At 47.1% G+C, this 14243-nt stretch overlaps 1 protein-coding gene across 1 annotated transcript; it reads left to right on the plus strand.

Moving 5' to 3' along the window:
* The first annotated feature begins 4554 nt into the window (after positions 1-4554).
* Positions 4555-7338, plus strand: LOC111257061. Its single transcript, XM_022826087.1, has 2 exons — positions 4555-5674; positions 7313-7338. Exons 1-2 carry the CDS (start codon positions 4555-4557, stop codon positions 7336-7338), a joined length of 1146 nt encoding a protein of 381 aa, XP_022681822.1.
* Positions 7339-14243: the final 6905 nt, after the last annotated feature.

The following is a 14243-nucleotide window of genomic DNA, read 5'->3' on the forward strand; positions in this document are numbered from 1 at the left end:
TTCTACTGATAATGTTCTATTATTTCATGCAGTTATAGCGAAAATTGCATTTATATCTACTAAAATTCTATAATTGCAATTAATCAATAAAAAATAGTAAACGCATCCAAAAAATTTCCAAATTTTGACACGAACCAATCTGTGTTGCATGTTGCCTATGCAAAAAGATTTGAAGCCAAACGTTAACTCAAGTGTCACTTGGACTCCAAATCTTATTGTGTCCTCTCTAACTTGTATGAATCCTTCGAGGAGATGCGTCGGCTTCTAAGCATCATATGTCAGAAATTGGGCAAAACCTTCTCAATTTTTTACCACAGCCTCCACACATAATATCATGACATCTTGACAAATCTTGTGATTTTCAGATTTTGTTTGCTTTTTTTAGAATTTAACCACCATTCAACCACACGTTCGTGGTCGTGTTTTTTAAAAACAATGTTGAAAATTTCTTTTCATTTCCTGGTTGAGAACTCAATCCGGACTCCATAATATAGATATAATTTTTCCACTGATTAAAAACCATCATTTCATGTACATGCAGTTAAAATCTGACATGAATAAAAAAATTCTTATTAATGCAATCATTTCATTAAAAATAGCAAACAGACCACAAAATATACCAACTTTTCTTATGGATTACAAAATCTCCTACGTGGGGAGTAGAAAAAGTGTGGAGGCCAGGGGACGATTTTTTTTTTGTTCGCCGAGTGCCAAAATTTTACACTCGGCGAAGTAATATGTTTGCCGAGTGTCCAGGGCTAGGCACTCGGCGAATGGACACGTTTGCCGAGTGTCTTGTGTTGGCACTCGGCGACATTCTCGATTTGCCGAGTGTTGGAGGGCGGCCCTCGGCGAAGGGCCTCTTTGCCGAGTGTCGGGGTCCAACACTCGGCAAAGAACTAACGGCCGCCCCAGTCCGGTGACGGACGGCGCACGTGCGATGCACGCGCCGTTGATTTACCGAGTGTCGGACTTTTGCCGAGTGTCACTGAGAGGTTTGCCGAGTGTCGAATTTACGGCACTCGGCAAATGACCTCATTGCCGAGTGTAAAAATTTTGCCGAGTGCCGCGTTAAATACACTCGGCAAAAAGGCCCTTTGCCGAGTGCCCGAAGGAAAGCACTCGGCAAAAGTTTTACACTCGGCGAAGTTACTGTTTCCGGTAGTGGTCGCGGTCGCAAGCAGAGGGCGGTGGATGTTAGCAAGAGTGTAAATATCCATAACTACTCCCTCCGTCCTAAATTACTATTCGTTTTGATTTTTTTAGATACATCATTTGTCTATATATCTAGGCAGAAGTATATACTAGAAAAATGAAAACGAATAGTCATTTGGGACGGAGGGAGTACATTCTTAACTCTGCACAGATTCTAGCGTGCTTCATTCCTTGTTTTTATGCTGTGTGCCTGAAATCTCTTCAGACATCATGGTGTGCTGCGATTCTGATAGTCTCTGTTGAGTTGCATATCTACTTGTGTTCTTGCAATCACACACACTTCAGATGTCAACAGCATTGCATCATCTATCTATCTGCATGCATAGTCATCTAGAATTAATTGCATATGCTAATCAAGATATTTTCTGTATCCGATCCATATTGACTAGAAATGTGGATGAATCTGTATCTAGTGACATAACATCTTGGAACAAAATGAGAATTTATATGTGCTTGATCTGGAAATTACATTTAGATGAGTACTACACTTGTGCACGTTGATAGTTACCCAGGAAAGGACAAAATTACTGACTACAGAATGCCTGAAGAGCTATACAGGCGTCAGATAGAAAAGTACAATTAGCCAATCTTGTCGTAGCAGCGTAACAGGTACGCCAATCTCCATTTGCACTGAACTTCACTCTGTGATTACTTATTCTTAGTATGGTGTTCTAATTCTGATGCATCGTGTTGTCTGATTAGCATTGCATTACTGAAGCATCACTCTGCATAACTTTCCAGTAGCGCATAAAAGAAATCTTCTGATGTCTAATTAATAACTCACCCCTTCTTTGTGCAGGTCGTGAAGTTGCTCAAACTTGTGTCCTGTTGAATGCTTTTGCCAGAGATGGGGTTATGCATAGAATGAGATTTAGATGATTTTTTCTTACTCTCTGTCTTAGTCAGAAATTGCTCCAAGATTAAAGCGTTTCTGCATGTGGTCACCGATAGAAATTACTTGCTATCAAAGGATTAGTTCTTAAACAGATATTTCTCCAAGATTTGTTGGTTCTGTGTACAAGCTTTTCTTTGAGATGTATATACGCTTCAATGCGCAATGTGATTGATGAGATGAAGTCGTTTCAACATTTTGATTTCTTTAACCTGGAGACTCTTTTGTTTTGTTCTATTGCATCCTGGCACTCTGTTCTCTTCTTTCTTCCCTACTGTTTTCTACTGCCACAAGTGCAGAATAGATGTCCTCCTTTGAAGGATGATGTTGTCCTGCAAATAATTGTCCCTCAACGTTCTTGAATCAACATTTTCCCATCAAGCTTGGTTTGGCACTCGAATGGTTTGTGAAAATATCAAATTTTCAGTTAGGTCCCGTTTGGATCCCTTCATTTTCAAGGAATTGGAATCTACTTAATGGAGTAGGCTAATTTATCTTGGAATGTGGCATTCCACAACTTTTCAAACTTTAGATATAACCCTATCTTAAATTCATAGGGTGGAAGATGGAAATTGGATTCTATAGATTATGATTATTAGAATGGAATTCAATTCTTATAGCACGTTCTTGGACTCGCTTCCCTATAGCAAAAGTGCAGCACATAAGTATTTCTCCCATATCACCAACAATAATATACAAATATATTCCACCTACAATTATATTAACTTAATTAATTTATGTTTAAATAATGATTATTAGAATGGAATTCAATTCCAATGATCCAAACGGGATGTTGTTGTGTGTCCATGGAATCAAAGCAGAAAGTAATTTATACTGAGGAGACTGGTTCCAATCTGGTACATGACTGATGTGGCTCAATTTTGCGTTCCTTACATTCAGCACATCCTTCAAATTTGTGGGCTCTAGGATTAATCAATGTTCCTCCCATATCGAGGTATATTCTTCCAGATATTTTAACATACATCTCAATTTCAATAATGCAACACACTCTGATGTGCAAAGCGAAGCTCAGTGAAGAACCTGCACGCTGAAGAATGGGCTTGATATTGTACTGCATGTATATATCTATTTTTTTTCGTAACCAAGTTAAACCAACAAAAGGCGGTGAACTGAATCGGACACCAAAACGACTACGCGTATTCAGTATTCACTGTATATTCTGCTCTCCCCATTCCAGGAGTATAATAGCATAGAATTGAAACTAGCTCCAGACGGAAACTGAAAATACAGCCAGTACAAGATGAAAGCCGCTGCACTTGTATCTATAGATGTTATAAGGGGAACAATCTAATTTGAAAGTGAGAGCATCTCCAACAGATTGCTCATATTCCACTGCCAAAATATTTTCTCTCTCCCTCTTCAATAGTTACTTTTGCGATTTAAGTGATCATAGCTGTAGCATACTACCAGAAATCAATCTCCGATATACCTCCTCCAATGCATGTGCCCTTTATTTATTTTTTTCTTTTTTCCCACCCTTCTTCCTCTGCACCTCCCTTCTTTCTCCGCTCCCAACCTCTCCCGCACCAGCCGCCCCCTCCCAATCTCTTCCTGCCAACCGCACCCCCTCTACCGGCTCATCCCGACCGACCGCAGCACCCACTCCTCTACCTTAGCTGGTGGCCGGTGAAGAAGCGCTCCTCCTCACGGCCATGGCACAAGGTGGAGATGCAGCGGCGGCGCCCACTAGCTCCTCGCCGCGGCTGCGGCCCCTCCACCTGCTCATCCATCCCAACCGCAATTGGACCCTCGCCCCTCCACTGATGATGGAGCCGGTGAAGAGGAGCGTGGACGAAGCCGCTCCTCCTCATGGCCATGGCACGAGATGGAGGTGCAATGGAGGAGGTGAGTTTTTAGCAATTGCCAAAGAGATTTTGGTATTGGGGAAGAGATTGGTAGTCTGCTGGAGCTCTCTCTGATCTCTAAAATCTCCTAAATGGTAGTTTTTTTGGTATTGAGGGTGGATATAAGCGATCTGCTCGAAATGCTATGATATAGAGTAGTGTCTTTGAGATTAAATGCAATTCAGTGTGTAGCTCTCCATCAAATGATTTGGGGCAAGAATTAGTGGTGAGCTTTTGGAGAGGGAAAAAAACAGTTGCAGGGAACTAAGAATTAAGTCCCTGAAAAGCTTGTGAAAAATCTCGGTATCAAAATATAATGTAAGTGACATGGAACATTAGATCTGGGTTCGGTGCGAAGGTACACGAGAAAAATCACGTTTGGAACGAACGGTATCTTGTCTTGGATGAGAAACCCAGTCACGTAACCCGTTGCGTTAAATTACCATCCCTGCCCTTGCATTGCCCCCAAATCAGACGACGCCAACACGTACCAAATCATCCCCGGCCCAACGCCCATCACCACCGCTCTCCCTCCCGCTCGCTCGCTCGCTGCCGGAAGCTAGCCAAGCGCACCAAGCCCCCATGGCGACGCCGTGGGTGCTCCTGTATCGCGCCGTCAGCACGGAGCTCGCCGCCGGCGCAGCGGCTGGAGCGCCAGACTTCACCCTCCCGGTCGCGCCGCTGCCCGGGGTCGCCATCCTCGCCGCGGGCCGCAGCGCCCACCCCGACCCCAACCGCCTCGACGGGTGCCCCTGGATCATCGCCGCGGCGCCCGACTGCCTCCTCGCCCACTTCGCCGTCGCGCCCTCCATCGGGCTCTTTTTCAGCGACAACCCCCGAGACACCCACCTCGTCATGGCCCGCCACTTTCGACGAACGGCCGACGGCCAGATCACGGCATCCGCCGAGCGCGTCCCCGACCGCCCGGTCCGCCCCGGCCTCGTCCCCCAGCTCTCCAGCATCTTTAGCGTCGGCCTCGTCCCCAACGCTGACGGCAGCTTCACGATCGCCGAGCTCCAGGTTCACAGGGGCAGCGACCGCGCCACGCTCATCTCCTTCCACTCGGGCTACCACGAGTGGTACGACGAGAACGTGGAGTCCCCGTTGCCTGCAGAGGACCGGGACCGGAAGTGGGCTCCCCACGGCGCCGTCGTCCTCGAGTCCACGGTGTGGTGGTTCGACCTCTCTTGGGGGATCATCAGCTGCGACATGGAGGGGGACTACGATGCTTTGCTCTTCCACCGCCTCCCGCCGAACCGTGCCCTGCCCGCGGCGACGCCGCGCATGCTCGACCATCGCTGCATCACGATGAGCCAAGGCGACCTGCGGTACGTGGAGATCACCCGTGAGGCCGGTGCAGTGGCGGTGCACATGTGGACGATGGTCTTCGGTCAGGGAGGGTGGGAGTGGGAGAAGACCTACTCGGTGAGCTTCGAGGAGATCTGGAACGACGACAGCTACAGGGCGACCGAGCTGCCACGGAGGGTTCCCGTGCTCGCCGCCGTGTGCCCGTCCGAGCCCAACTTGGTCTACTTCACCCTGAAGCAGCGCATCTTCGGCGTCAATATGCACGGGCGCAGGGTTGTGCACGAAGGGCCCTATAATCTGGTGGTGAACAAAGGAACGCTGGCGCCCGAAGCCGCAGCCGGCCGCTTCCTCCTGCCTTGGCACCTGCCACCCGATGATACCCCAGGTGCCGCAGGTAAGACGTGTCCGCATTTCATTTCAGCAAAATCTACTGTGCTTGGTCTGCCTGCTTGTTTAATTTCATCCTGCATTGCTGCGATAGTTCATTCATTCAGACTGCTGATTCCGCTAGTGTACTAGTGTACTGATGACTTGGCAGGCACAAGCACAACATATGTCTCCAGTACTTGTGTTTTGCAATTTCCTAGATTCAAGAGCATTACATGATCTGTCTATCTTCGTGTTAATTTGTAACCATGTGTTGTCTGTGTTCCTTGCACTTCAAAGTACCGCATGCTCTGTTTTAGGAAGCTTCTTCAGAGCAGTAAATTTTTCATGTGATTGCGCTTAGCCGTGAGAGAATCCTTATTTTCAAGAGCGCATTATATGATGTATCTATCTGCATATCATTCTGCAAGTATGTAGTGTTTGTGTTTCCAGTTCATCCCATCGCACGCTTGTGTTATGGTGTATTAGTCATAGGACTGTCATATGAAACCGGTGAACTAGTAGTGCCATAGGACTGTCATAAGAACCGGTTTAAAAGATGTTTCCCAGGGTGCCTTACAAATTTGTTAGTTTGTGTGAGAAATTACAATTTGCCATTCTTGTCATAGCAGAGTTACCTGACAATCTCCAGTTGCATTTAACTTTATTCTTTGTGAGCACTGTATTCTTACTTCGGTTTTGTAAGTGTGATATTTCACACAGTTACTAGCAATGTCTGACTAGCATTGTTTCTCTGAAGCTTCCAATTTGGGGGGCTGACATCCTTATAACTTATAACTAAGGGCCTGGAGTCGCACAACCATCGACAACTCTAAACGCGCTGACATGAGGGACATAAAGCAAGGTCTACAGCTAAATTTTTCCTAGGTGAGCTTATATCTGCTTTGTGAACACCACTCTGCATTAATTTCTATTGGCCGGTAAAAGTAGTCGCCTTCCTGTCTAATTAAGAACTCTCCTTCCTTTGTGCAGGTCATGATTCAAGAAGTTGCTCAAACTTTGTCCTGTTGAATGCTAAGTCAAACGTGGCGTTACTCACAGAATGAGATTTAGTTCATTTTTTACACTTGGTCTCTGACAGAAAGTGCTCCAGAAGATTAGATTGTCTTTGCTTTTGGTCACCGACAGAAATTACTTGCTCACAAAGGATCAGTTCTTAAACAGACATTGCTCAATGTTTGTTAGTTCTACTTCTATACATGGTTTCTTCGAGATGTATGTACGGTTTAACTCACATTGTGATGAGTTGGATGTATTCATGTCAATATTTAGATTGCGTTAACCTGAGCAGCCTTTTCTTTTTCTGTTCTCTTGAATTCTGGCACTCTGTTTTTTTCCTTCTTTCCTATTGTTTTGTACCGCCACATATGAAATAGGTGTCCTCCCTGAAGGATGATGTGGGCTTGCAAATATGTGTCCCTTGATGTTTTTGACACAAAATTTTTCCATAAAACTTAGCTTAGCGTTGGAGATTTCTGTGAATCTCAAAGCAGCAAGCAAATTTATACTCAAGAAAAGTGGTCCCATTTTTGTACATGACTGGTGCGGCTCAATCTGCACCCTTTAAAAACTTGGTGTTTCAAGATTGTGGGATCTAGGATTGATTAATGTTCCTCTAATATTGATATCCTCTTTGTTTTTGCAGATATTTTGATATACATCTCAACCTAATACTGTATAAATTTAACCTGGGTGAAACTAAGCTAACTGAACCTGACACTCAGTCTCAAGGGAGCAAGCTGAATGATGCGCATGACATAGTACTGCATGAATGTGTTTGTTTTCTTCCACACTGAACACGCAAATCAAAACGAGGACTACAATATATGGCGCACAATTCAAATTTAAGCCATAATACAGCGAAATCACAAGATCAAAGGCAGCGAACAAATCAATTCAATGGCTAGCTCTCCACCAGATGGTTTGGGGAAAGAATTAGTGGTGAACTTTTGGAGGGAAAAAAAGAACAATTAATTGCAAGGAACTAAGATTGAAGTCACATGGAACTGCGCTGGTGTCGTTAAGAAACCATCAATTCAGTTTTCATAATAACAATTACTCCACGAAAATATCAGTACTTCAGTAGCATAACGAACGCGTATCCAGGTTAAGAAGCCAAATCACGTAGCCCGTTTCTTCAAATCACCATCCTGCCCTTGCATAGCCGACGCCAACTACCAAATCACCCCCAACGGCCAACACCACCGCTCTCCCTCTCGCTCGCTCGCTCGCTCGCCGGAAGCCGAGCTCACCAAGCCCCCATGGCGACGCCGTGGGTGATCCTAGGCCGGATCGTCCGCGCGGATCACGCCGCGGCCGCGGCCGCGCCCGACTTCACCCTGCCGGTGGCACCGCCGCCCGGGGTCACCTTCCTCGCCGCGGGCCGCAGCGCCCACCTCTTCCCCAACCGCCCCGACGAGTCCCCCTACATCATCGCCGCCGGCCCCAGCTGCCTCCTCGCCCACTTCGCCGTCGCACCGTCCACGGGAAAGTTCTTCGGCGACGACCCCCAAGACAGCTACCTCGTCGTGGTGCGCGACTTCCACACTGCGGCCGGCGGCCTGATCACGGCCTCCGCCGAGCGCATCCCCAACCTCGTGGACCCCTTCCCCATCCTCTCGAACATCTGGAGCGTCGGCCTCATCTCCCACGACGACGGCCACTACGTGATCGTGGAGCTCCAGGTTGACAGCAGTACTGGCATCCCCGACACGCTCTTCTCCTTCGAGCGGGGCAGCGGCGAGTGGAACTGGACGTTCCTGGAATGCCCCTTGCCTGCGCAGGAACTGCAGGCCCGGAAGTGGTTACCCCACGGTGCAGTCTCCATCGGCAGCACGCTCTGGTGGTTCGACCTCAGGTGGGGGATCCTCAGCTGCGATCTCTCCGACTACTTCGACTTCTACGAGGAGCCGGATTTGGTTTTCACGCTCCCGCCAGCCGTGCGTCGACGAGGAGACGCCGCTCATGTTCGGCAGCGCTGCATCACGGTGAGCCAAGGCCAGCTGCGCTACGTGGAGATCATCCGCCCTGAGGTCAGCGACGACGACGACGGCGGCAGCGAAGCAGCGACGGTGCACATGTGGACCCGGATCATGGATCCCGGTCAGGAGGAGTGGCTGTGGGACATGAACTACTCGATGAGCTTCGTGGAGCTCTGGAAGCACGCCAGCTACAGGGACACCGGGCTGCCGCGGATCGTCCCCCAGCTCGCGGTCGTGTGCCCGTCGGACCCCCACTTGCTCTACTTCACCCTGAAGCGCCGCCTCTTCGGCGTCAACGTGCACGAGCGCAGGGTCGTGCACCACGAGCCCTATCAGCTGACCAACAAATCAGTGACATGGCCGCAGGCCGTAGGCCGCTTCGTCCTCGCTTGGGACGACCTGCCACCCGCGGTTGCGGCAGGTAAGACATATATACCTGCTACTTTGCATTTGCTTGGTTTGCTTGTTTCATCCTGTGTGGTTGCAATTCAGATATCATAATAATCCTGCTGATTCCCCTTGGAGTTTCATATCTAGTGAAGTAGCGCAACGGCTTACCCAACGCATAGCATATGCCTTGAGTACCTTTGGTCAACAGCATTGCATGATCTATCTTTTTTTTTTTTTTTTTTGTGACATGGGTTTCATTCATAGATCAATCAGGGTTACAGTCTGAAATCAGCAGGTGTGCTACACAGGATGGGGCTAAATGCCACATTCCCAACCTAATGTCACCTGAGACTTCCTTTGCTAACTGATGAGCTACTCGATTACAAGATCGGCTTACAAAAGTTACATCAAAATTCTCAAAACAAGAGCTAATCAAACGAGTTTCCCTGATGATCGGAGCGATGACCGAGCGCTGATCTGTAGACATTTGCCAGAGCTTCACTAGTTCTTGACAGTCAGTTTCCACAATGAGGTTGGTGACCCCTTTGTCCCGGGCGAGCAGGACACCGTCTCGACACGCCAATGCCTCCAGAGTCAAAGCATCAAAACCGTGAGGATACCATACCTTGTTTTAATGCATTGCATGATCTATCTGTCTTCGTTTTAATGCGTGAATCTGAAATCATGTGGTGTTTCAGAGTAATGAATGCCTTGTTTTGGAAATTTTCCCAAGAGCAGTAAATATGTCATGTTGTTGCCCTTCCCGGTGACAGAATTCTGGTTTCAGGAGTGCGCACCATTTGATCTATCTATCTGCATATCGTTCTGCGAGTATGTGTGATGTTTGTGTTTCCAGTACTAAGCAGTTAGCACTGCATGATCACCTAGTTTAGTTTTCTTACCAAAATCAGGTGCATATGCTAATTAAGATATTTTCTGCTTCCAATCCGCATTACCTGTAAATGGATTTAATGAACCTGTACATCGTGCTTTAGCTGAACTATTTGAAGTGATGTTCTGTTCATTCTACAAAACTAGCATGCACTTTATATTAAGGACAATTTTATGCTCACGAGTGCTTTATCAACCATTTTAAGTCTTCTTTGATGACTCTCTGATGACTAGCAGCGGTATTCTTTTGTCCAGATAGAGCAGTGGTACCAAATGATGTTAGCAATAACACGGTTGCAGTTTGCAATCACAGCTTTGTCTATAGAAACAACTTCATTGTGCTAATACTTCAACTGATGTTCTGAAACCCTGATTATTCCATACATGGGATGTCCCATTATTGCATATAGGCATCCAACAGAAATTACAATTGCCATTTTCTTCATAACAGATTTACATGGCAATCTCCTGCTGCACTTAATTCTTTGTGATCACTGTGTTCTTAATTGGGTATCTGGATTGTCATACTTCACATTCAGTTATTACCAATTTCTGAATAGCATTGTTTCTCTAAAGCTCTCAATTTGGGGGGGTGATATCCTTCTAAAGGCCCTGCGGGTGCATAACCATCTACAACTCTGAACGCGAGTAACTGACATGAGGGCTATGAAGCAAAGCTTTGCAGCTAAATTTTTCATAGGTGAGCTTATTTCTGTATTGCAAACGCCACTCTGTACTAATTTCCATCGGCTAGTGAAAGAAGTCTCTTCTGTCTAATTAAGATGTCTCCCTCCTTTGTGCAGGTCATGAAGTTGCTCAAACTTGTGTCCTGTTGAATGTCTTGTCAAGGGTGGGGATACACATACAATGTTGATTTTAGATCATCTTTTTTGTCTTTGTGTCAGACAGAAATTGTTCCAAGATTGGATCGATTTTGCTTTTGGTCACTGACAGAAATTACTTGCTCCCAAAGGATCAGTTCTTAAACAGATATTGCTCCCAGTATGTTAGTTCTATACATGCTTTCTTCGAGATGTATATACGGTTTAACTCACAATGTGATGAATAAGATGTATTCATGGCAACATTTTGATTTCACTAACTGTGCAATCTTTTTTTCCCCTGTTCTCTTGAATTCTTGCACTCTGTTTCTTCTTTGCCATTGTTTTGTACTGCCACAAACGAAATAGGTGTCTTTCTTGAAGGATAGTCTTGGCTTGCAATTTTTTGTTCCTCATGTTTGTTGAGGAACAACACTTCTCATTCAGAGATCTCAGAGAAAATCACAAAGCAGCAAGTAATTTACACTGACGCGGACTGGTCCCATTTTTGTACATGAGTGATGCCGCTTAATCTGCATTCTTTACACTAGTATTTTATCTGATGCTTAAGATTGTGGGCTGCAGGGTTAATCAATGTTCCTCCAATGTTGATCTTTTTCCCCCCTTTCTTGCAGAGATTTTGATATACATCTCAATCTAAGTTAAGCTAACTGAACCTGACTGACATTCAGTCTCAATGTGGTGCTCTGAATGATGGCCCATGACATTGGTACTGCACGAACGTGTTTGTTTTCCACACTGCACAAGCAGATAAAAAAGGTAGTGAACTTACGCATCAGACGGCTGCACAAACTCACCATATATCTTGCTTTTCCACACCGAACACGCAAATTTGAGCCAAAATACAGCGAAACCACAAGTTGAAACTCGGTTCATTGATTAGGCGTTTGCATTTTGGGCTGGCAATGGCGTGTGCCATACTACCATGTCACGGCCCACAAGTAGAGTTATGGAATGGGTTGAAGGAATCTTCTTTTGCAAGCTAAATCCCATCGCCCCCAGCTTTAATTGCCATCCGAATTCCCCCAAATCGATCGGCAACACCAAATCCATCCTCCTCCTCTCTTTCACTCTGCTCGAACCGAAGCAAGCCATGTCGGCAGCGTGGCCGTGGATGATCCTGGGCCGCGTCCCTCGCGTCGCCCCCATCCCCAGCGACGCGGAGGCACGGGACGCGGACTTCTCCTCCGGGTCGCGCCGCCGCCGCAGGTCACGGTCCTCACCGTCGGTCCGCTCGCCCATCCCGACCCCAACGAGCCCGACAAGTACCCCTACATTCTCGCCGCCGGGCCCGACTGCCTCCCCCTCAACTTCGGCATCGAGCCCTTCTCCGGCGTGGACTCCGCGGTCGGCTCGATGCTGACCTACCTCATCGTGGCGCTGGCGCACCACTTCCGTACGGCCGGCGTCTAGCAGGGCCACGCGGCTGCGCCCCTCGGCGAACGCATCCCAGCGCGCCGCCACGGGGGCATCCCCGTCTCCCACAAAATTGAGAGCGTCGGCCTCGTCGCCTCCTACGACGGCGACTACACGGTCGCCGAGCTCAAGGTTGTCAAGGGCGCCGAGCGCGCCAGGCTCTTCCGCTTTCGCGCAGGCGGCGACGTGTGGACCCGGAACGACCTGGGCTGCCCCCTGGCCGCGGAGGACAGGGAGTGAGTTCCCGCCGGCGTGGTGTCCCAGAAGACGACGCTCTGGTGGTTTGACCTCTCGTGGGGGCTCCTCAGCTGCGACTGCGACCCCTTCATCGACTTCATCGATGACCCGGTGCTGCTCTTTCACAAGCTCCCGGAGGACCGCGCTCTGGACATGCACCCCCCCCCCCCCCCCCCCCCCCGGCCTGACTCCGACATCCACACCCGCCGAGGTGTCACGGTGAGCCGCCGCGAGCTGCGGTATGTCGAGATCATCCCTGAGGGCGGCGGCGACTGCCACGACAAGGAAGCAGCGACGGTGTCCATGTGGACGCGGCGGATCGCTGACACTCCGGCTGGGTGAGAGTGGAACAAGAAGTACGCGGTGAGCTTCGAGGAGATCTGGAACGACGACACCTACGAGGACACCGGACTGCCGAGGAAGGTACCCGTGCTGTCGGTCGTGTGCCCGTCGAACCCCGATCTGGTCTACTTCTCCCTGGAGCAGCGCCTCTTCGGCGTCGACGTGCCAGAGCACAAAGTGGTGGAGGTCGCCGACGAGCCCCACGGGTTGGTGGACGTGCCTGGGCCGGCGCCTGAATCCTGCCGCTACGCTGTCCACGCTTGGAACCTGCCACCTTGGAGCTTGTTTAGTTCCTAATTTGGGAGTGGCAAAGTTTGCATTTTACCATAAATGTGCAACTGTAGCATTTTGTTTATATTTGTGAATTATTGTCCAAACATTGACTAATTAGGCACAAAAGATTCGTCTCGCAAAATACAACAAAACTGTGCAATTAGTTTTTGATTTCGTCTACGTTTAGTACTCCATGCATGCATCGCAAGTTTGATGTGATGGGATATCTTCTTTTTTATAGTGCCAAAGTTGGAAAAAATGAGGGAACTAAATAGAGCCTAAGTAACCACACATTTCTCCAGTTCTACGGCGCTAGCTAGCTACTTTTCTTCTTCTCTGCAGTAATTCAGAATTTTAGATGCGTTGGTGACGTAGCCTTCTAGTAGTTGTGTTTGGCAATAGCACATCTCAATCGGCAATCATGTTTTGTCCGGTTTTAGTAGTACCTCTTAAAAGTTAAAACCACATGCCCTGTTTCAGGAGCAACCAGTAGTTACTTAATACTAATACTAAAATTGTAGGTTGAATATTGCTTTGGGTAGACTTTATTTGCTTTTGCATGACCTTTCCAAATGCATCTGAGTCAGCTGTAATTATAAATGCACGCATAGACAAAAACCGGTAAAGATATGTGTCGATGACTAAGATCAGGACCAGGTACACACGTACACATACTATTTAGTTTTTTTATTTTCAATCTGTATTTGTGAAAATTGATTTAGGTGAGGTGATTCATAAGATGCAGATTTTGAACTGATGTGCCGCCTACACAAGGTGCATGTTTTTTCAATAAAAAACAGCAATTGGATGAAATATAAAATGGTCATATATATCTTTTTGTTAAGAAAAAGATATATATCTGCTAGGCCAGCACTTCAAAAAAAAATTCTTGATGATTTTTTGTTAATCATCAGATCAATCGATGTTAGCAACATGTAAGAAAATGTGTGACTACAGCATGTACGCTAATAAATTCTTCGTATACCCAGCAAGTCAATTATTCCATATATTGAACATTCAATCATTCCATAAAGGCATCAATCAACAATTACAGTACAATATATATATCCTTGTCATAGCAGAGGCTAAAACTCCACTTGCATTTAACTTCATTCTTTTGTGATTAATGTGTGCATTTATTATGGTTTTCTTAGTTTTGATATTTCACATTCAATAACCATCGACTGACTAGCGTCGCGTCGCT

This window comes from Setaria italica, chromosome IV (genome assembly GCF_000263155.2).
Source record: "Setaria italica strain Yugu1 chromosome IV, Setaria_italica_v2.0, whole genome shotgun sequence".
In the NCBI taxonomy this organism is placed as follows: domain Eukaryota; kingdom Viridiplantae; phylum Streptophyta; class Magnoliopsida; order Poales; family Poaceae; genus Setaria; species Setaria italica.